At 45.6% G+C, this 23,331-nt stretch overlaps 1 protein-coding gene across 1 annotated transcript in view; it reads right to left on the bottom strand.

Annotated features, from left to right (window-relative positions):
- SYCP2 (synaptonemal complex protein 2) overlaps window positions 1–23,331 on the bottom strand; it is a 244,855-nt gene that overhangs the window by 94,012 nt on the left and 127,512 nt on the right. The window contains 3 exon segments of the mRNA XM_030213454.1: window positions 13,624–13,681; window positions 13,797–13,849; window positions 21,014–21,041. Coding sequence (XP_030069314.1) covers window positions 13,624–13,681; window positions 13,797–13,849; window positions 21,014–21,041 — 139 coding nt within the window.

Here is a 23,331-nt window from a genome sequence, read left to right as displayed (position 1 = left end):
TGCCCCTGTATAAGTCGTTGGTGAGGCCCCACCTAGAGTATTGTGTTCAGTTTTGGAGGCCGTATCTTGCTAAGGATGTAAAAAGAATTGAAGCGGTGCAAAGAAAAGCTACAAGAATGGTATGGGATTTGCGTTACAAGACATATGAGGAGATACTTGCGGACCTGAACATGTATACTCTGGAGGAAAGGAGAAACAGGGGTGATATGATACAGACATTCAAATATTTGAAAGGTATTAATCCACAAACGAACCTTTTCCGGAGATGCGAAGGTGGTATAACGAGAGGACATGAAATGAGATTGAAGGGGTGCAGGCTCAAGAAAAATGTCAGGAAGTATTTTTTCATGGAGAGAGTAGTGGATGCTTGGAATGCCCTCCCGTGGGAGGTGGTAGAGATGAAAACGGTAACAGAATTCAAACATGCGTGGGATAAACATAAAGGAATCCTGTTCAGAAGGAACGGATCCTCAGGAGCTTAGCCGAGATTGGGTGGCAGAGCTGTTAGTGGGAGGTGGGGATAGTGCTGGGCAGACTTATACGGTCTGTGCCAGAGCCGGTGGTGGGAGGCGGGGCTGGTGTTTGGAGGGCGGGGATAGTGCTGGGCAGACTTATACGGTCTGTGCCCTGAAAAAGACAGGTACAAACCAAGGTAAGGTATACACAAAAAGTGGCACATATGAGTTTATCTTGTTGGGCGGACTGGATGGACCATGCAGGTCTTTTTCTGCCGTCATCTACTACGTTACTTTTGTTTCTTTTTCCATAAGTTTTTTCATATGGCTATATAGGATATCTTCTATCTTGGTTCCATCACTAGTTTCTTTTGTTTCTGCAGTGGGAGTTCAATCATTGTCCCAAGTCAAGGTACCTGCAGCTATCTCATTTAAATCTGTTAAGTGTTTCCTCGGTTGACTTTAGTCAAGGATTTTTTTCACTGAAAGATTTACTGCTGGTGATTATTAAAATAAATAAATCCTTGCAAGATAACCTGTCTCCTTTTGCTAGATCTACTAAGGAAACGGTGGTAAAGCTCAACGATCACGAAACTAGACTTAAGTCTTGCGAACAGCATTTTGATAAGACAGACTCTCAATTAACTTTGCTTCAGTCTGTTATGTCTGCTACTACTAAAGATTGTCTGAATATTCATCATCATATGGAATCTTTAGAAAATATATCAAGAGCCCGTAACCTTAGATTTTTTAATTTTCCAGTCACTCATTTTTTGGCACCCATACAGCTTCTGAAGATATATTTTAAAGATATTCTTACTTTGACAATTGAGGATTCCTCAATTAGTCATGCTTATTATCTACCTAGAGGTTCTAGGGCAACTAAAGAAAAAGGGGTTATGGATAATATTCAGTCACCTGATGATTTAACAAAATTTTTGGAATCATCTCAGGAGTCAAATACCAAAAGAGATACATTGTTGGTATCTTTTCATAAGGAGGAATTTAAATTTTTAGTTTTAAAAGCTTATTTTCCTAAAAATAAAAGTGTTTTCTTCTTTGGGTAGGCTATTATGATATTCTCTGATGTTGCCAGATCTACACAATTGAGATGGAAGAGTTTTCTTCAATTAAAATTGAGGTATTGGCTATTGAGGCCTCTTTCTTTTTGAAGTTTCCTTATAAATGTTTGGTTAGACGGGGGGGGGGGGGGGGGGGGGGGAGAGAAGGGAAAGGGGGGTAGCTTGGATGGGAAGGGGTGGCGGAGCTTTAATGTTACTGGGCTGTAGGAATGTTGCTACTGTTTACGATAGTTAATGTGAAAGAGTGTACAGCTGATGGGTAAGGGGTAGACTTTCGGGGGGAGAGAGGGTGGAAGGGAATAAAGGGGAGTTCATTGTAAAATGTTCATTAACTTGCTGGAATTGTTTTCAATTGGACGAATAAACATGATTGAAACATAAATGTTAGGTTACACTAGGGAATAATTCCTATATTTTTCTTGACACTGTTAAGTTAGAAACTTTTCTTGTTGAAAAAGAGAAGGTATAAATAATTTTATTGTTATTTTCTTTTTCATTAGGCAGGATAGGAGGTTTGAAAGATAGTGATAAGATGGCTTCTTTTAAAGTTTTTCTTTTGTTTTGTGCAGTGTAAATATCCTTTAAGTTCTCCTTGATGTGGGCTTGTATGCTGATATAATTTGTATATTACTTGTGCTATGATATTCTATACATAATACTGGTATTTCTGTTGTTGTAACATTTTGAGATATACTAATAAAAAAAAGAAAGTCTAGAAGGGTATTGATAGCTCTTTCTACCGAATATCCCTGGCAGGTTCAGAAAGTGGTACAAGATACAAAGGGACGTTACCTGCTGCCTATAGTATCTCTGGGTTAAGTAGAATATACTTTAGTTAATGTTTACTTTCCAAATGAGGAACAAGCTGTATTTTTAAGGGGATCGAGCCAAGTCATTCTATGGCATGTTGAAGGCAAATTAATACTGGGGGGAGATTTTAATTTAACCTTAAGCTCCGAATTAGACAATACAGCAACCAGAGTCCATTATGCCCAGTGGGATACAGATAAAATGAAAAGCTTTTTGGCACAGTGAGACTTGGTAAACCTATGGAGACACTTGACAGTGAAAGATTTTCTCAAGTTCATAAAACAAACTCTCGAATAGACTTTTGGTTTGGGGTCTCATTCTTCCTATGTCAGATCAGATCACTTCAGATTCTGACTCGTACCTGGTCAGATCATACACCCTTGCAACTAGATCTGTCTTTAGCATTAGACCTAAAGGGTATCTGTTATTGGCGCTTTAATGATGACATCCTATCAGACCCTGCTAATGTTGCCCAATTACAGGAAGAGCTTTTAGCATATATTAAGTTCAATGATAGTGAGGAGAAAACCCCAGCAATTTTGTGGAAGGACATAAGGAAGTAATATGAGGGAAAATAACTGCCCTGCACAAGAAAACTTGTATAGTTAAATAACAATACCTACGCCATCAGATAAATGACTTGGAACAGCAAGTTAAGGGGGCAGGTGTTCTCCTCCAGGAGAGGGTCAATTACATACTCTAAGACTAGAGTTTCATGAGCTCCAATTGGCTGAGATTTCTGAACACAGCAAGTCTGACAGGTACACTTTAAATCTGGCAATTGAGCTAGCCGCATGCTAGATCATAAACTGAAGAAACTATCAGGGCGTTCTCAAATTTTTTCAATTAGAGATGAATAAGCGAATGCTACATACCTGTAGAAGGTATTCTCCGAGGACAGCAGGCTGATTGTTCTCACTGATGGGTGACGTCCACGGCAGCCCCTCCAATCGGAAACTTCACTAGCAAAGTCCTTTGCTAGCCCTCGCGCGCCCGCGCGGCCGTCTTCCCGCCCGAAACCGGCTCGAGCCGGCCAGTCCAGTATGTAGCAAGACAATACACTTCAAGGGAAGACACAACTCCAAAGGGGAGGCGGGCGGGTTGGTGAGAACAATCAGCCTGCTGTCCTCGGAGAATACCTTCTACAGGTATGTAGCATTCGCTTTCTCCGAGGACAAGCAGGCTGCTTGTTCTCACTGATGGGGTATCCCTAGCCCCCAGGCTCACTCTAAACAACAACATTGGTCAATTGGGCCTCGCAACGGCGAGGACATAACTGAGATTGACCTAAAAAATTTACCAACTAACTGAGAGTGTAGCCTGGAACAGAACAAACAGGGCCCTCGGGGGGTGGAGTTGGATCCTAAAGCCCAAACAGGTTCTGAAGAACTGACTGCCCGAACCGACTGTCGCGTCGGGTATCCTGCTGCAGGCAGTAATGAGATGTGAATGTGTGGACAGATGACCACGTCGCAGCTTTGCAAATTTCTTCAATGGAGGCTGACTTCAAGTGGGCTACCGACGCAGCCATGGCTCTAACATTATGAGCCGTGACATGACCCTCAAGAGCCAGCCCCGCCTGGGCGTAAGTGAAGGAAATGCAATCTGCTAGCCAATTGGATATGGTGCGTTTCCCTACAGCCACTCCCCTCCTATTGGGGTCAAAAGAAACAAACAATTGGGCGGACTGTCTGGTGGGCTGTGTCCGCTCCAGGTAGAAGGCCAATGCTCTCTTGCAGTCCAATGTGTGCAGCTGACGTTCAGCAGGGCAGGAATGAGGACGGGGAAAGAATGTTGGCAAGACAATTGACTGGTTCAGATGGAACTCCGACACGACCTTTGGCAGAAACTTAGGGTGAGTGCGGAGGACTACTCTGTTGTGATGAAATTTGGTGTAAGGGGCCTGGGCTACCAGGGCCTGAAGCTCACTGACTCTACGAGCCGAAGTAACTGCCACCAAGAAAATGACCTTCCAGGTCAAGTACTTCGGATGGCAGGAATTCAGTGGCTCAAAAGGAGGTTTCATCAGCTGGGTGAGAACGACATTGAGATCCCATGACACTGTAGGAGGCTTGACAGGGGGCTTTGACAAAAGCAAACCTCTCATGAAGCGAACAACTAAAGGCTGTCCTGAGATCGGCTTACCTTCCACTTGGTAATGGTATGCACTGATTGCACTAAGGTGAACCCTTACGGAGTTGGTCTTCAGACCAGACTCAGACAAGTGCAGAAGGTATTCAAGCAGGGTCTGTGTAGGACAAGAGCGAGGATCTAGGGCCTTGCTGTCACACCAGACGGCAAACCTCCTCCAATGAAAGAAGTAACTTCTCTTAGTGGAGTCTTTCCTGGAAGCAAGCAAGATGCGAGAGACACCCTCTGGCAGACCCAAAGAGGCAAAGTCTACGCCCTCAACATCCAGGCCGTGAGAGCCAGGGACTGGAGGTTGGGATGCAGAAGAGCCCCGTCGTCCTGCGTGATGAGGGTCGGAAAACACTCCAATCTCCACGGTTCTTCGGAGGATAACTCCAGAAGAAGAGGGAACCAGATCTGACGCGGCCAAAAGGGAGCAATCAGAATCATGGTGCCTCGGTCTTGCTTGAGTTTCAACAAAGTCTTCCCCACCAGAGGTATGGGAGGATAAGCATACAGCAGACCTTCCCCCCAATCCAGGAGGAAGGCATCCGACGCCAGTCTGCCGTGGGCCTGAAGCCTGGAACAGAACTGAGGGACCTTGTGGTTCACTTGAGATGCGAAGAGATCCACCAGGGGGGTGCCCCACGCCTGGAAGATCTGACGCACCACACGGGAATTGAGCGACCACTCGTGAGGTTGCATAATCCTGCTCAACCTGTCGGCCAGACAGTTGTTTACGCCTGCCAGATATGTGGCTTGGAGCACCATGCCCTGACGGCGAGCCCAGAGCCACATGCTGACGGCTTCCTGACACAGGGGGCGAGATCCGGTGCCCCCCTGCTTGTTGACATAGTACATGGCAACCTGATTGTCTGTCTGAATTTGGATAATTTGGTGGGACAGCCGATCTCTGAAAGCCTTCAGAGCGTTCCAGATCGCTCGCAACTCCAGAAGATTGATCTGTAGATCGCGTTCTTGGAGGGACCAACTTCCTTGGGTGTGAAGCCCATCGACATGAGCTCCCCATCCCAGGAGAGACGCATCCGTGGTCAGCACTTTTTGTGGCTGAGGAATTTGGAAGGGACGTCCCAGAGTCAAATTGGAGCAAATCGTCCACCAAAACAGGGATTCGAGAAAACTCGTGGACAGGTGGATCACGTCCTCTAGACCCCCAGCGGCCTGATACCACTGGGAGGCTAGGGTCCATTGAGCAGATCTCATGTGAAGGCGGGCCATGGGAGTCACATGAACTGTGGAGGCCATGTGGCCCAGCAATCTCAACATCTGCCGAGCTGTGATCTGCTGGGACGCTCGCACCCGCGAGACGAGGGACAACAAGTTGTTGGCTCTCGTCTCTGGGAGATAGGCACGAGCCGTCCGAGAATCCAGCAGGGCTCCGATGAATTCGAGTTTCTGCACTGGGAGAAGATGGGACTTTGGGTAATTTATCACAAACCCCAGAAGCTCCAGGAGGCGAATAGTCATCTGCATGGACTGCAGGGCTCCTGCCTCGGATGTGTTCTTCACCAGCCAATCGTCGAGATATGGGAACACGTGCACCCCCAGCCTGCGAAGCGCCGCTGCTACCACAGCTAGGCACTTTGTGAACACCCTGGGCGCGGAGGCGAGCCCAAAGGGTAGCACACAGTACTGGAAGTGGCGTGTGCCCAGCTGAAATCGCAGATACTGTCTGTGAGCTGGCAGTATCGGGATGTGTGTGTAGGCATCCTTCAAGTCCAGAGAGCATAGCCAATCGTTTTGCTGAATCATGGGGAGAAGGGTGCCCAGGGAAAGCATCCTGAACTTTTCTTTTACGAGATATTTGTTCAGGGCCCTTAGGTCTAGGATGGGACGCATCCCCCCTGTTTCCTTTTCCACAAGGAAGTACCTGGAATAGAATCCCAGCCCTTCTTGCCCGGATGGCACGGGCTCGACCGCATTGGCGCTGAGAAGGGCGGAGAGTTCCTCTGCAAGTACCTGCTTGTGCTGGAAGCTGTAGGACTGAGCTCCCGGAGGACAATTTGGAGGTTTTGAGGCCAAATTGAGGGTGTATCCTTGCCGGACTATTTGGAGAACCCACTGATCGGAGGTTATGAGAGGCCACCTTTGGTGAAAAGCTTTCAACCTCCCTCCGACAGGCAGGTCGCCCGGCACTGACACTTGGATGTCGGCTATGCTCTGCTGGAGCCAGTCAAAAGCTCGCCCCTTGCTTTTGCTGGGGAGCCGCGGGGCCTTGCTGAGTCGCACGCTGCTGACGAGAGCGAGCGCGCTGGGGCTTAGCCTGGGCCGCAGGCTGTCGGGAAGGAGGATTGTACCTACGCTTGCCAGAAGTATAGGGAACAGTCTTCCTTCCCCCGAAAAATCGTCTACCTGTAGAGGTAGAAGCTGAAGGCTGCCGGCGGGCGAACTTGTCGAATGCGGTGTCCCGCTGGTGGAGAGACTCTACCACCTGTTCGACTTTTTCGCCAAAAATGTTATCCGCAAGGCGAGTCCGCAATCCGCTGCTGGAGTCTATTCTCCAGGTCGGCGGCACGCAGCCATGAGAGCCTGCGCATCACCACACCTTGAGCAGCGGCCCTGGACGCAACATCAAAAGTGTCATAAACTCCTCTGGCCAGGAATTTTCTGCACGCCTTCAGCTGCCTGACCACCTCCTGAAAAGGCTTGGCTTGCTCAGGGGGAAGAGCATCAACCAAGCCCGCCAACTGCCGCACATTGTTCCGCATGTGTATGCTCGTGTAGAGCTGGTAGGACTGGATCTTGGACACGAGCATAGAGGAATGGTAGGCCTTCCTCCCAAAGGAGTCTAAGGTTCTAGCGTCCTTGCCCGGGGGCGCCGAAGCATGTTCCCTAGAACTCTTAGCCTTCTTTAGGGCCAAATCCACAACTCCAGAGTCATGAGGCAACTGAGTGCGCATCAGCTCTGGGTCCCCATGGATCCGGTACTGGGACTCGATCTTCTTGGGAATGTGGGGATTAGTTAATGGCTTGGTCCAGTTCGCAAGCAATGTCTTCTTCAGGACATGGTGCAAGGGAACAGTGGACGCTTCCTTAGGTGGAGAAGGATAGTCCAGGAGCTCAAACATTTCAGCCCTGGGCTCGTCCTCCACAACCACCGGGAAGGGGATGGCCGTAGACATCTCCCGGACAAAGGAAGCGAAAGACAGACTCTCGGGAGGAGAAAGCTGTCTCTCAGGAGAGGGAGTGGGATCAGACGGAAGACCCTCAGACTCCTCGTCAGAGAAATATCTGGGATCTTCCTCTTCCTCCCACGAGGCCTCACCCTCGGTGTCAGACACAAGTTCCCGGACCTGTGTCTGCAACCTCGCCCTGCTCGACTCCGTGGAACCCCGTCCACGATGGGGGCGTCGAGAGGTAGACTCCCTTGCCCGCATCGGCGAAGCTCCCTCCGCCGACGTGGTCGGGGAGCCTTCCTGGGAGGTGGCCGCGGTCGGCACCGCACTCGGTACCGACGTCGGGGACCTCAACCTGGGCGATGGGCCAGCCGGCGCCACGCTCGACGGTACCGGAGGCGCAAGCACCGCCGGTACCGGAGGGGTAGGGCGCAACAGCTCTCCCAGAATCTCTGGGAGAACGGCCCGGAGGCTCTCGTTTAGAGTGGCTGCAGAGAAAGGCTGAGAGGTCGATGCAGGCGTCGACGTCAGTACCTGTTCCGGGCGTGGAGGCTGTTCCGGGCTGTCCAGAGCGGAGCGCATCGACACCTCTTGAACAGAGGGTGAGCGGTCCTCTCGGTGCCGATGCCTGCTGGGTGCCGAATCCCTCGGCGACCCAGAGCTCTCGGTGCCGACACGGGGAGGAGACCGGTGTCGATGCTTCTTCGATTTCTTCCGAAGCATGTCACCGGAGCTCCCCGGCACCGACGAGGAGGACGTCGAATCCATCCGTCGCTTCCTCGGGGCCGAGACTGAAGAAGGTCGATCTCGGGGGGGCTGTACCGCAGGAGCCCTCAGGGTAGGCGGAGACCCACCCGAGGGCTCACCGCCACCAGCAGGGGAATGGACAGCCCTCACCTGCACTCCACCCGATGCACCACCGTCCGACGACATCAGCAGACGAGGTCCTGGTACCACCGACGTCGATGCAGCTATCCGATGTCTCGGCGCCGATGCAGAGGCCCGATGCCTCGATGCACTCGATGCAGGGGCGGCCGAGGAAGATGGTCTGGACGCTGACGACGTCGATGCACTCGAAGATCCCGGTGCCGATGCCGACGAAGAGCCCGAGAACAACACGTTCCACTGGGCTAGTCTCGCTACCTGAGTCCGCCTTTGAAGCAGGGAACACAGACTGCAGTTCTGAGGGCGGTGCTCGGCCCCCAGACACTGAAGACACGACGAGTGTCGATCAGTGAGCGAGATAACCCGGGCGCACTGGGTGCACTTCTTGAAGCCGCTGGAAGGCTTCGATGTCATGGGCGGAAAAATCACGCCGGCGAAATCAAAAGCCGAAATGGCGAAAATTGAAGCACCAAAATTTAGAGGGAGAAAAATCTCGACCGAGGCCAAAAAGAGGCCTACCCCGACGACGAAAGAAAACTTACCGGGGCAAAAAGCTGGAAGTACGGGGAGGATTTACACGAAACCCGGCGGGGGGTTTCCGGAGCACTTCCCGACTAAGAGAAAACTTTCCCGAAGGAAAAAAACACGCTCAAATAAATTGGACGCGCGAGGTCGACTTTCCGGGGCTCGACATGGCGAAAACACGACCGTACCGAGTGCGGACAAAAGAAGACTGGCCGGCTCGAGCCGGTTTCGGGCGGGAAGACGGCCGCGCATGCGCGGTGCGCGCGGGCGCGCGAGGGCTAGCAAAGGACTTTGCTAGTGAAGTTTCCGATTGGAGGGGCTGCCGTGGACGTCACCCATCAGTGAGAACAAGCAGCCTGCTTGTCCTCGGAGAAAGAGACATTACATACTGCAAAAAAAAGACATATGGGAAATCTTTGTTCAATACTACACCCAGTTATATACCTTAGATATCTCTCCCACAGAGGCTGCTATTTATCATTACTTAGATAAGATTCCATTACTGCACCTTACTGGAGCCGAGGGACACTATCTCGCTTGATTGACTTGGATGAAGTGTGGTGGGCCATCTGGAACCTGCCTAATGGCAAGGCCCCAGGACTGGATGGGTTCACTAACAGATATTGTAAATGTTTTGGCAGGTATTTGGGACCATTGCTACTTAGGATATTTAACTCTTCAGAGGAGACAGAGTTATCACTTTTATGGTGGATGGTAGCTATAAACAGTCCTCCCCAAGCTGGGAAAAGATCCTTTGTTATGTACTCATATAGGCCAATCTTACTATTAGGAACCAATTATAAGATCTTTACAAAACTTTTAGCACGCCATTTACAGCACTTGCTACACACAACGATAAATGAGGACCAATCTGGCTTCATAGCAGTGAGGCGAACTTTTGAAAATGTTCACAGGGCACTATATCTAATTCAAAATGCAAGGAGTGAGGCTGTCCCTATGCTTTTTTCATTGGATGCAGAAAAGGCATTTGATTGCGTCCATCGGCAATTTCTGCTTTCAATTTTCTGAGTGTTTTATTCACTGGATACACCAGATTTATATCAACTCTGTAGCTTGCCTAAAAATCAATGGCACTTGTATACCTATGTTCCCACTAAATCGAGGCACAAGACAGGGTTGTGCGCTCTCACCCTTGTTTACCATTGTAATAGAGCCTCTGGGGCAAATTATAAGAACTCAGTCAGCAATCACCGGCGTACAATGGGGCCAAGATGAGTACAAAGTCATACTCTTTGCAGACGTCATCCTCCTTACTTTAACTAACCTTCAACAATCTCTAGCACAAGTAGTTTTGGAGCTGTTGGGTTTTAAAGTGAACATGGCCAAATCAGAAATTCTAAATGTTACTGTGGGTCAGGATGAGGTTGCCTTCTAGAAGCAACGGTTTCCTTTTCGCTGGGCTACATAATATATTCGTTACCTGGGAATTAATATAACTAAGACTATAGAAGGTCTCTATGCAGCCAATTTTCCCTCAAAAATAGAGGAACTCTTTGGAGACTTGGATAGATGGGAGGAGCTTAATGTTGCACGGCTGGAAAGGGTTCAGGCCATTAAAATGATGATTTTGCCAAAGCTGCTCTATTTATTTATGGCTTTGCCCCTCCCCAGGCAATTTTTAAAATAAATATTAAAAACAAAGGTATTTAAATATATATGGAATAAATGTTCCCCCCCCCCCCCCCCGAGTACGAGCTCAAACCTTCTGTGAACCTAAAAACAAACAGAGAGGGATGGCTGTTCCAGATTTTACTTTATATTACAAAGTGGCACAGCTCTGCATACCAGCAGAATGGATCAGTCATTCACCCAAAGTGTGGGTGCGACTAGAGCAAAAATGGATGAAGTCCATGCCATTATGGGCCATTTCACGGCTACCCAATTTAATGATTTCTGAGCATGCTAAAAAGGCCCCTGTGGGAATCAGGTGCCTCCTCGAGATTTGGCAAGGGCAATGGAAAAGATTCTTTTCAGACAGGAAGCATTTCCTACAGACAGCCAATAGTTATGCCTGGAGATTTACACCTGGCACCTTGGATCAGGCATTTTATCGATGGGAGTTAGGAAGCTCCATACCGTGGGTCAGATAAGGGAGGAAGGAGAAATCTTGTCCTTCTTGGAGTTAAGGGATGAATACAGCCTTCCTCCCCCCACCATGTTTTCCATTATAGGCAGATATATGACCATATTAATCACACATCTCAAGGGGAACAAGGCTTTGAGGAGACATTACTTGAGCAGGCAATGTTGGGGGGGGGGGGGGGGGAGGAGGTGATTAGGGCGCCATCTCTCGCATTTATTAGGTATTGAATATATATATGGCCACCCTTGCTCTCAGTAAAATACAGGTCAATGGCTCAGGCTAAAGAGCTAGGCCTCTACAAACAAATGGCTCATAAGAGCTAGGCTTCTCTTAAAAATGCAAAGTCATCCCTGATACAAAATACATTTTTCTGCAGCACAAGCTGAACTGAGTTCTCAGGGAGCTGGCACGGGAGGGGGTCCTTTGCTCTTATAAACATACCTGGGACTGGCATCGGTGAAGAGTCATGAGAAAGATGTTTTGGGTTAATGAAAGTAGATAAAGGGGTAGATGTACGTAGTTAGAGAGTACTCAGAGGGAGGGGGAGCTGAGAATAGCTGAGAAGAGCAGAGTGACCGATGAAGTCATCTCGTCAGCTGTGCTTTGCACCCCTTTTGTATATAGTTAGAACCTGGGACCCAATGAAGTCACCCTTATCGGTTCCTTATCAACTGATAAGGGATAGCAAGTTCTGCTGACAAAGCTGGATCCCATTGGAATTAATTTGGTTGAGACAGTATAAAGGAAGCACCCCGAGAGGTGTAAGATGCAGATGCTGATGGAGGAGAAAGACAGAGCACCACCGACAGCTGGTGTGTCGTGTGATTCTGTTCCACTGTATGATTGACTGAATTGCTGGTATCCTCATTATTGGGTAATGTATCAATGCTAATTAATACTAATAAACTATATCTTTTTAGCTAATTAAAACTGGGTTCCTCTTTAATTACAGACTTAGCTATGGCTGAGTCTGTACCGAACTGCCATGAGCAGATTCAAGGTTGGGAATGCTAGATATTTGGAGGACATATGTAACTTTGCCCAGAGAGATGAGACGGGCCACTGCTTCCCCTGCCTGATTAGTAAAGGCAGATTCTGAGAAAATAAACAGTATTGCTGGCATATCGTTCACTGATGGATTACTATATTCAGAGATGGGAGAATGATTTAGAATCAAAATAACAGGAAACAATGGGAAATGAGCTTTAAATATTTGTTGAAAATTTCTATAGCTAGTAACTTGGTAGAAAGCAGGCACAAAATCCTGTATTGATGGTACTACACTCCATTGAGGTTATTGAAAATGTTTTAACCATGGAACTGGATATTGTTGGAGGAAAGGAGAAACAGGGGTGATATGATACAGACGTTCAAATATTTGAAAAGTATTAATCCGCAAACGAACCTTTTCCGGAGGTGCGAAGGCGGTAGAACGAGAGGACATGAAATGAGATTGAAGGGGGGCAGACTCAAGAAAAATGTCAGGAAGTATTTTTTCACGGAGAGAGTAGTGGATGCTTGGAATGCCCTCCTGCGGGAGGTGGTGGAAATGAAAAGGGTAACAGAATTCAAACACGCGTGGGATAAACATAAAGGAATCCTATTCAGAAGGAATGGATCCTAAGGAGCTTAGCTGAGATTGGGTGGCAGAGCCAGCCGGTGGTGGGAGGCGAGGATAGTGCTGGGCAGACTTATACGGTCTGTGCCAGAGCCAGTGGTGGGAGGCGGGGATAGTGCTGGACAGACTTATACGGTCTGTGCCCTGAAGAGGACAGGTACAAATCAAAGTAGGGTATACACAAAAAGTAGCACATATGAGTTTGTCTTGTTGGGCAGACTGGATGGACCATGCAGGTTTTCTTCTGCCGTCATTTACTATGTTACTATGTATGAATTATGGTATGGTTGGTGACATGTAACACATTTGGTGGGCCTGTCCCACAATTCAATCGTATTGGACTGATGCATTGCAGACAATACAAGAAGTAACTTGGGTGAGATATCCGTCTAAAGCAGAACACTGTCACCTGTACTTCAAACCCTTTGTTGTGAAACCTGCCTATATAAAATGGCATCCAATCTGTTTACAGCGGTCAAAATAGCACTAGCGGCTGCTTGAAAACAACCGTCCACACCTCCTCTGACAGTGTACTCTGCAAACTTGACTGTATTCACCTGATGTCAAAGTTGACTGTGCTACGGAATGGACAGTTCGTGGCTTTTCACAAAGTGTAGGACAGCTACTAAAGTTGAAGAAGCAGGAATGCCACAACTGTGCTCTACCATTTGAAGACTGAACATATAGATTGCTACAGATGCTTAAAAGGACATATGGGCATTGGGACTCTACACATAATGGGGGCATAGGGGGAGTGAGTGGGGAATGGAAGATACTTCCCTTTACAGTTAAAACTATGCTGTTAAAGTGGTTTTATATGGACCATTGTTTCTATTTTCAAATATATCAATAAAAAGTTTGCAAAAAAAAATCTTACACCAAGCTTTATAGTAGGCTCCTCTGTTCCACTTAAATTAAAGCTGTAAACGTCATCCCTGCAAGAAAAACACAGGACACTACATCACTCACTGCTTTTCAATAGTTACATTAAGACAATGTATTTTATACTGCCAATTTAGAAGCCCTTTCTATGAAAACGTAAGTACTTACATAAAATCTTCTGCTGCTTTTAGATGGCTTAAGCGTCTATCCTGGACTTTATCCTAAACCAAAAAATACAAATATGCTCATAACACTTAAAAAATGTACACATCCACTCATACATATAGAGAAGTTACTTACTTGTGGCAGGTGCTCTCTGAGGACAGCAGGACAAGTATTCTCACATGTGGGTGATGTTACCGACACAGCCCCAGTGCAGACACTGCCCAGCATTCTTTAGATTCTAGAAGCTTTTGGCAAGCCCCCACTGTGCACGTGCCTCCCACCTGTTTGAGTCATACGGGACTCACAGACAAAAAAGCATAAAGAATGCATAACTTTGCTTTTTCCGAGGATAAGCAGGATAGAGTTCTTATATGTGGGAATCCCTAGGTACCAGGCTCACTGAAAACAACCAACAACGGTCAATAGGGTCTTGCAACGGCAAGACCAACCAGAAACAATAACACTAACAACAAAAACAGTCCTGTTGTGAAGCTTCTGCCTGGAACATAAAAGAATGAGCCTAGGACGGTGGAGTTGGATTCTAGACTCCAAACAAATTCTGCAGAACTGTCTAACCAAACCAGTCGATGTTGGGTATTCTACTCAAGACAGTAGTGTGTATAAATGTGTCGACTGAAGACCAAGTTATAGCTCTGCAAATCTCCTCAATGGAGGCTAACCTCAAGTGGGCTACCGACACAGTCATAGCTCATAATGTCAGAGCCATGGTATGAACCTCAAGAGTCAACATAGTCTTTGAACTGCTTGTTAGCAAAGGTGGTATATCAAGCCTAAATAAATAAATAAATCTATTGTCAGTATCTTTTGGGGAAGAGAAATTTGGAATAGAAGTCCCAGAGTCAAACTGGTCTGAACTGTCCACCAGAGAAGCGACTGTGCTAAATCTCGGGTAAATGAGATGACATTTGCAAGGTTCCACGTGGCCTTACAACCACTGAGAAGTGAGGGTCCACTGAGTGCCTTGCAAATGGAAGCATGTCATGGATGAGACATGCACTGTGGAGGCCATGTGGTCCAACAACCTCAACATCTGACAAACTATGACCTGTTGGCTGTACCCCTGAATGGTGATACAGATGACAGCATCCACCCACAACTGAGGCAGGTAGGCTCAAATATGAACCGTGTTTAGCATGGTTCCAAAATACTCCAACTGCTCTACTGGGGAGCAGGTAGGGCTTGGGGTACTTGATAACGAACCCTAGCAGCTCCAGTACCTAAATGACTCTCTGAACTGATTCTTCAGCACCTTCCTTTATATAGTGATATAGCAAATGACGGCAGATAAAGACCTGCATGGTCCATCCAGTCTGCCCAACAGTTACATTCATTATCAAATCGTTATAGAACCAACCATCCTTCGATGTGTTTTGACCTGCCATGTGTTTCTCCAGACAGACAAACACATACAATCCCAATTTGCGTAGCAACACTGCAATTACTGCAAGACATTTTGTAAACACCCTGGGAGCAGATGAGAAGTTAAAAGGCAGAACGCGATACCGGTAGTGGTTTTTCCCTACTCAAAATCTGAGATAAGTGGGACATATCTGGATGTCAGCAACCTTTAAGTCCAAAGAGAACAGCCAATCTTTTTTCTGAATCATAGGAAGAAGGATGTCCAGGAAAATCATCCCAAACTTCTCTTTGACCAGATATTTGTTCAGGGTCCTTAGGACTAGGATGGGACAAAATACCCCCATTTTTTTGGGCACGAGGAAGTACTTGGAACAGAATCCCTTTTACTTCTTCCCCTGGTAGAATGGTTTTGACCGAATGAGCCATTAGAAGGGAGGAGAGTTTCTCTGCAAATACTTCCTGATGCTGAGAGCTGAGGTTTGGCAGTCTTGGTGAGCAATTTTGAGGAGAATGATGCCAGCTGAGGGTGTAAACCTCCTAAACTATTTGAAGAACCCACCAGTCTGAAGTTACAAGGGGCTACCTTTCTAGGAAAAAATTCAGCATCCTTCCTACTAGTATGTCATCTGTTACAGGCACTTTTATTTTGGCTATGCTCTGCTGGAGCCAGTCAAAAGCTCATCCCTTGCTTAGACTAGGGAGCTGGTTGGGGCTTTTAGGTCCACTGCTGCTGAGGATGGAAGTGCAGCGATTGGGCCTGCTGAGGAGGAAAGGTCAACAAAGTGAACCTACGCCTTTAAGAGTATTAGACACTTTTCTGATTTCCACCCGAAAACCTCAGAGAACTGGAGGCCACAGAAGGAGTGAGCCGAGAGAGGGACTTGATGTTATCAGTCCTTTTCTTGATCAGGTCTGCCACCCTGTCCCTAAAAAGATTATCTCCTCAGCAAGGGACGTCCGCCAACTATTCCTGAACTGCCAGTTCCAGCTCTGAGACACATAGCCATAAGAGTCTGCGTATACTGATACCTACAGTGGAAGGTCTGCACAACATGTCAAAAGTATCAAAGGTAGCCCTAGCAATGTGCTTTTGATACTCCTTCTACTTAGAAGCTATCTGCCAAAGTTCTGCAGCCTGCTCCAGTGGGAGCCTGCTCATCACATTCTTCAAGTAAATGCTTGTGAACAGCTGGTAAGACTGGATGTGGAAAATGAGTATAGAGCCCTGACAAATCTTTTTCTCAAAAGATTCCATAGCATTGTGAAGTTTGCTGAGTAAGCTTGGGAAGCACTTATGTAAGGTGGTTGTATGACTACTTTTAGGGGTTCACTTTGCTTTTTACCCCTATTAGTTTTTTTACCCCTGACGCAGCCTGAGGGCGAAACGTGGCCACGTCGGGTAACTTATAATAAACCACTTCTTCTGTTACCCTCCTGTTCTATTTTTTTGTCTTTTTTGATCTGTTTTTTTTTCTTTTGATTTGCTTCTGGTAAGGCCTCTGCTGGGGCATGGGGGGGGGGGGGGGGGGGGGACTCCCCTAGCTTTCACTGTCCTCTTCTCCATGAATTAACATGGAGAGAAGTGCACAAAAAGCAGGACAGAGTCAGAAAGTAACAGGAGCTCGGACACACGTTTGCCTCCATGAATTAACATGGAGAGAAGTGCACAAAAAGCAGGACAGAGTCAGAAAGTAACAGGAGCTCGGACACACGTCTGCCTCTAGCGCCATCTTGACCAGCCTTTGTGCTCCCCTCCCACACTTTTTAAAATCTTTATGCTCCACTCCTCACTCTAATACAATCTCTTAATTTAACACTATATGTGTAAGCTAACAATATTCAAATTTCTCACTACCTTAGACCACAACTTCTCCTCTGTTATCTCGGCCTTAAATGCCAAATTGGATCTTATTTCTGATTGGTTGCTATTCAATAAGCTTAAGCTTAATCCTGATACGATTCAAAGTGTTCCTTTCTCTTGGAAGTGAGACCCCAAACCAGTTACTCCCATCAGCTTTTCTGGATATAATGTTATCCTTCATCCTACGATTATAATCCTGGGTGTTATTCTACAACACATTACTTTCCAAACCTCGGATCTCCGTTATAGTTCGTGCCTGTTTTTTTAAACTTCGCATGCTGTATTCTGTCAGACACCTTTTCTCTCAGGAGGCACTCTAGGTACTCACTCTTTTGTAATTAGTAAATTGGACTATTGTAATGCTCTACGAAATGGTTCTTGTATTTCAGACATTTGTCGCATCTAGATTGTATAAAATCATCTAGATTGTATAAAATATGGCAGTTAAGGTCCTCATTAACTCCCATAAATATGACCATATCACCTCACTCCTACATCAGGAGCACATCACATCACATAATCTACTATAATAAAACTCACCCTCAACGTTCTGAGGACACTGACGTCAGTGAAGCCAAGAACTGACTTCCTTCAAAAAGGTTCGAAGGTTCGTGGTGGTGAAGCCACCAAAATCGCTCCGGGCCTCGCCCTCGAGGGCGGAGCAATGGCAGAACAACAAAGGGATTGGCAGGGAGGGAGGCAGGGAGGGTGGGAAATCGCTCCGGGCCCCGCCCTCACATCAAACGTCATGACGTTGGGGGCAGAGCAATGGCAGAACAACGAAGGGGTTGGCCAGGGAGGGAGGGGGGTGTTGGCGACGAAAACCTTGCTAGCGCCCGTTTCATTTGCTCTGAAACGGGCCTCTTTTACTAGTAATTTTATGATTCTTACCATCAGGATTCGTATTTCCGACCAACCACTTTCTTCTTTTGACTCCTATGTTCCCCCTCTCGCTGTCTTCGATCCTCCCAACAAACTCTCCATCTAACCCCTTCCTTTTGATCGATTAGAATGGATACCTTTCATTCTAGGATCCTTATAGTGTTACAGTCCCTACTCTCTGGAACTCCCCTCCCTCTTCGGTTAGAGCCTTCTTATGTGTCCTTTAAAGCAGCCCTGAAAACATTCCTCTTTAAAGATGCCTTTTCCATCTAGATTTGCTTTGACACCATTCCATTCTTCTTGTACTAGGTCTCCCCTTTGTGCCCTTTAGGATCAGCAGTCAACAGTCCCTTGCAGTCATGTGTTCCCCCCCCCCCCCCCTCACCTTCTTTCTCTATCTCTTTTCTGTCATGAGTTTTAGATCTTTTCCTTCTAAAAAGTTTATTACATTGTAAACCGCTCAAATGGTATTTCCCAGGGTTGTATACCAAGTTCAAAATGAACTTGGAAACTTTTATTGCATCATCCACAGTACTCAGTCCCTCCAACATCTGAGAGATCATTGAAAATAGTTCTTCCCTCCTGAACAGATTAGCCATCAATGGGTCACCTCCTTCTCCAAAGTAAATCTCACCCACCTCTAAGGTCTCATATAGAGACCCCTCCCGATTGGCTGAGAACAGCGGATTGTGTATCAATCGTCCTTGTCTTCCAACCAGGCCAGTCCTGGCTCCTTAGCAGCCTAAGAGCTCCCATATCAGAAGCTGGGGTAGCCACTTGCCTCTGACACAAAGTAAGCTCTGTGAAGCAAAAGGGCAAATTCAGGGAGAAAAGGTCACCTGGATCCTGGACAACAATGACTCTACAGAAGATGCCTGCTGAAACTAGTCTACTGCACTGAAAACTCCCTGCAGAGCTAAGACGGGAATCTCATGGACTAAGACTAAAGGGAGATGACATGGCTGTTGCTCCTGACCTGGACACTGTCAGGGCAAAACAATTATCGCCTTCCTCAAACTGATAGAATGCTGGGCAATGGGTTAGAGCACTGCTCTTGAGTCAAAGAGCAGCTCTGACAAATTAAAGAGCAGCAAACTAGAAAGGATGTGTAACAGATCTAAAGCTAAGATATGTCCTGAATACAAGTCAAATAGTGGTTTAAATTTGAATACAAATAATCTGAGGATCTACTGTGCTAAATCCTCCTGAAATAAACACCTGCTCTCTGATTTCATGTTGCTTTTTTAATTATTTATGTTAAAGTTCAATGCCCATTATTCGTATTCGGCCGAATAGTAAAATACGCCATTTGGTACAGCTTCCATTTAAACATCTTTTGTTGAACAGCCTTTTTGGTGGGTGGTCCAGTCTCATCCTCTGATTATTCAGAAAAACAAAGGGCCTCCTATGCAGTGGAGGACTCTCCCTAGGGACATGCAAACAGCCAGTGGCTGCCTCAGTCCTGTCTGTACTCCAAGACAAAAAAGAAGCTTTTCACAAAGCACCAAGAAGACAAGGGAGATCAGGATGTCAGAGAAGACATACTTGATCATTAAAAATAAATGTGTTTTACTCTACACAAATATATTTCCAAGTAACATTATCAGAGGCCAGAAGTTTTGCTGTCATTGATGGTGTTAGTTTGACTAAAACCACTGAAAGAGTTCCTAAGCTAGAGACTTAACTGAAGTTTGAGCCATAAAAGCTTAACAGAACCATTCTTTTGGTTTGCGTGTGGTGCTCATTTTCAGTGAGAACTGAGGCAGTCGAACAGTATGTGGAGCAGTCATTACAGTAACTAAAAATAGGATGCCTTTCTGAGTCATGGTGGCAGATTCCTCCCTTGGACTCCCCCCCCCCCCCTTGCATGATCCACTCTGTCCATAAACAAGTACTCTCACACTTTTGTCTGAAGATATGAACGGACACAAAAAGATAGTTCCAAATATGCACTCATGTCAGCTTTCTGCTCTCCTGCAACTCCCTGATTTCCTTTGACCGTCCCTACTGGAGCATACTAGCTCTCCCATTTCTTTCTTCTGCACAGACAAAAAGAAAAAAAACTTTCAAACGACAGGCTTACTGATATAGTCTTTGGCAACAAACAAGAGTCCAAAAAAAAAAAAAGAATTGGCCATGCTTGGTTTAGCTTGCTTGTCCTATTTAGCTTATTAATATCCTCACACCATTTTTGGCTTTCTGTGCATGAAAATAGCATTATACTATTGAGGACATATTTTTACTGTACTCATGTTAAATAGTTTTGAATCACTTTATAATGGACATGTTAAAATTTATTGCAAGCCCACGTTTTACTGCATAAGCCTACTGAATGGTCATGGAAAACAAGGGTGATATAAGCATTTTGGAGGTAAAAAAACGACAAGGGCAATGTAAGCATTTTGGAAGTGGCAGTGATGGAGAAATATTTAACAGTTTCAATTTTTTCCTATACTATCATATAGTAAAAATTGCTCTAGACATACCAATTACAAAATCCTGGCATTTTCAACAGAGAGGACATGAAATGAGATTGAAGGGGGGCAGACTCAAGAAAAATGTCAGGAAGTATTTTTTCACAGAGAGAGTGGTGGATGCTTGGAATGCCCTCCCGCGGGAGGTGGTGGAGAGGAAAACTGTAACGGAATTCAAACATGCATGGGATAAACATAAAGGAATCCTCCTCAGAAGGAAGGGATCTCCAGAAGCTTAGCCGGCGGTGGGAGGCAGGGCTGGTGGTTGGGAGGTGGGGATAGTGCTGGGCAGACTTATACGGTCTGTGCCAGAGCCGGTGGTGGGAGGCGGGGCGGGTGGTTGGGAGGTGGGGATAGTGCTGGGCAGACTTATACAGTCTGTGCCTTGAAAAAGACAGGTACAAATCAAGGTAAGGTATACACAAAAAATGACACTGAGTTTATCTTGTTGGGCAGACTGGGTGGACCGTGCAGGTCTTTTTCTGCCGTCATCTACTATGTTACTATGTTATTTTCAACAGGAAGAAATCTGTTCTATTCATTTTTATATACAAATGGATTTATTTTGAGCAGACTTCAGAACAACTTTCTGTACCATACTAATAAATTAAAATAAAACATACCTTATTTTCAAACTTGTTTATATATGACCTGGAAAAATATATAAAATATATAAAGGAGAACCTCAAATCTATGGAGGGAAAGAAATCACTTTTTCCATATATATGTTTAAGAATCATACAGTACAATGATGACACTGAATTCCATGTAAATAGTAATTAAGATGCAAGTAATATGTGTAGTTTACATACTATTGCAAAGGTAAAAATGAACTGGTCAGCAATATGTAGAACAGCACTACAAATAAGCTGTACAGAAAATGGAATTGTCAATATGGTGCAGAAAAACAATGAAATTCAAATAAGAACTGTGGAAAAAAGAGGTGAGGGAATACCTGAAGAAATTAAACTGGATGGACTAATTGAATCTTATGGTCATCTGTCCTCATATTCTATTACTGTGATTTCCAAGCAAGATTTTATTAAATTCTGATTTCTGTACTATAGTCATAAGTGAATTGTTTTACAAATATTATTTTGCAAATGCTTGCTGGCTTACAATGAAGTTGAAAGTACAAGTTAATTATAAATTGGCATCTATTCCACACACTACCTATACTCGATATCCTGAAATAGAGCTCAACAGGAGCAGTGACTTGAACAACATTACCAGATAGCGCATCCAGAAATCATAATTAAAGGTACATGTGGAGGGGCATTTTTGATATGATGTCTAAGTCCAACTTTGGACGTTTTAAACATCCAAAATTCAAGTGGGAAATATGGCCATTCTCAAAACATAAAATCACCTGTCTTCTGTTTTTGAAAATGGATATTTGCTAGATGTTTTTGTGCTCTGTGCATTTATCTTTTTGATCCATTTAAAAAAAAAGAAAGAAATTTGAAGTGAAAAACGCACAAAATCAAGCCATTGGGATGTAGGGGGAGCCAGCATTCTTAGTAGACTGGTCCCCCAGACATCCCAAGAGAGCAATGAGGCACCCTAGGGGGCACTGCTGTGGATTTCATATAAATACTCCTAGGTACACATCTCATCATTGCTCCCTTATCTTGTCTGATGAGCCCAACAAAACCCACTACACCCAACTCTACACCACTACAATAGCCCTTATGCATGAAGGGGGTAACTATATGTGAGTACAGTGAGTTTCTGGTGAGTTTTGGAGTGCTCACAGTTTCCATCACAAGTGTAACAGATAGGAGGAGCTATGGGCTTGGGTCCACCTCTCTGCTGTACACTGCACCCACCACTAGACTACTCCAGGGACCTGTATGATGCTCTAATTGCCCTGAGTATAACATCTGAGGCTGGAATAGAGGTTGGTAAGTAGTGTTTTTAATCACATTTTCGGGGAGTGGGAGGGGGGTTAGTGACCACTAGGGGAGTAAGGGGAAGTTATCCTTGATTTCCTCCAGTGGTTAACTGGTCATTTAGGGTACCTTTTTGTGCCTTATTTATTATAAAAACAAGTCTAGCTCAAAACATCTTAGTTTTAGTCCTGGACGGTTTTGTTTTGTTCCGTTACGGCTAAAAAATGTCCAAGTATTAAGAACACCCAGATCCCACACCGATGCTCCCTTGTGATTTGAATGCAATTCTGACAGACTTCATAGAAAAACATCTAAAAATTGGTTTTGAAAATACCAATTTGGACGTTTTTGTGAGAAAAATGTCCAAATGCAGATTTATGCCACTTTTTGGACATTTTTCTCTTTTGAAAACGAACCACCTAGTGAGCTACATTTAAGTAACAACCTATAGCAAATCTGTGCCACCAATCTGGGCAATACATTAAGACCAAAAGGAATGAACCACTGAAGTGGAGGGATGAGGAAAACCTTACGGAGTCCGTGGAAACAAGAAAACAGCAAGGTCAATGGATGAGAGTTCCAACACAATCACACTGACAAAAGAAGATTCTAAATGGTGTGGTTTTATTGGTGATCAAAAAGACCCAGCACGGGACTGTGTATTGGCTTAAAAAGGTCTCTTGTAGAAAACCAAATCAAGCTATTTTTCTTCAAACGTTCAAGCGTTCAAAACCACAAAGTTGTCCAATAAACAAAACCAGGAACACACTTTCACAACATAGCTTGCTCTTGAAAAAGTGTGAACTTCTACTGTATATACTCTAACACCTGATAGCAAAATAGCATGAGTTATATTTATAACCATTTGGGAATGTTATTTGGAATGGCTTGCCGATTGCACAAGTGTGAAAAGAATGCATGAGTTACTTCTGATTCTTTGCACAGATCCACATTGCTGTCCTTAGCAAAGAAGAAGGGTATTCCTGTCATTTAAAGGTTCTGGAATTTAGTACCAGTTTGCCAGGCCAGGCTTACCAGGCCAGTAATTC

The sequence above is a fragment of the Microcaecilia unicolor genome, chromosome 8 (assembly GCF_901765095.1).
Source record: "Microcaecilia unicolor chromosome 8, aMicUni1.1, whole genome shotgun sequence".
Classification (NCBI taxonomy): domain Eukaryota; kingdom Metazoa; phylum Chordata; class Amphibia; order Gymnophiona; family Siphonopidae; genus Microcaecilia; species Microcaecilia unicolor.
The sequence above is the reverse complement of the archived record's forward strand: the minus strand, read 5'-3'. Positions and strand labels throughout refer to the sequence as shown.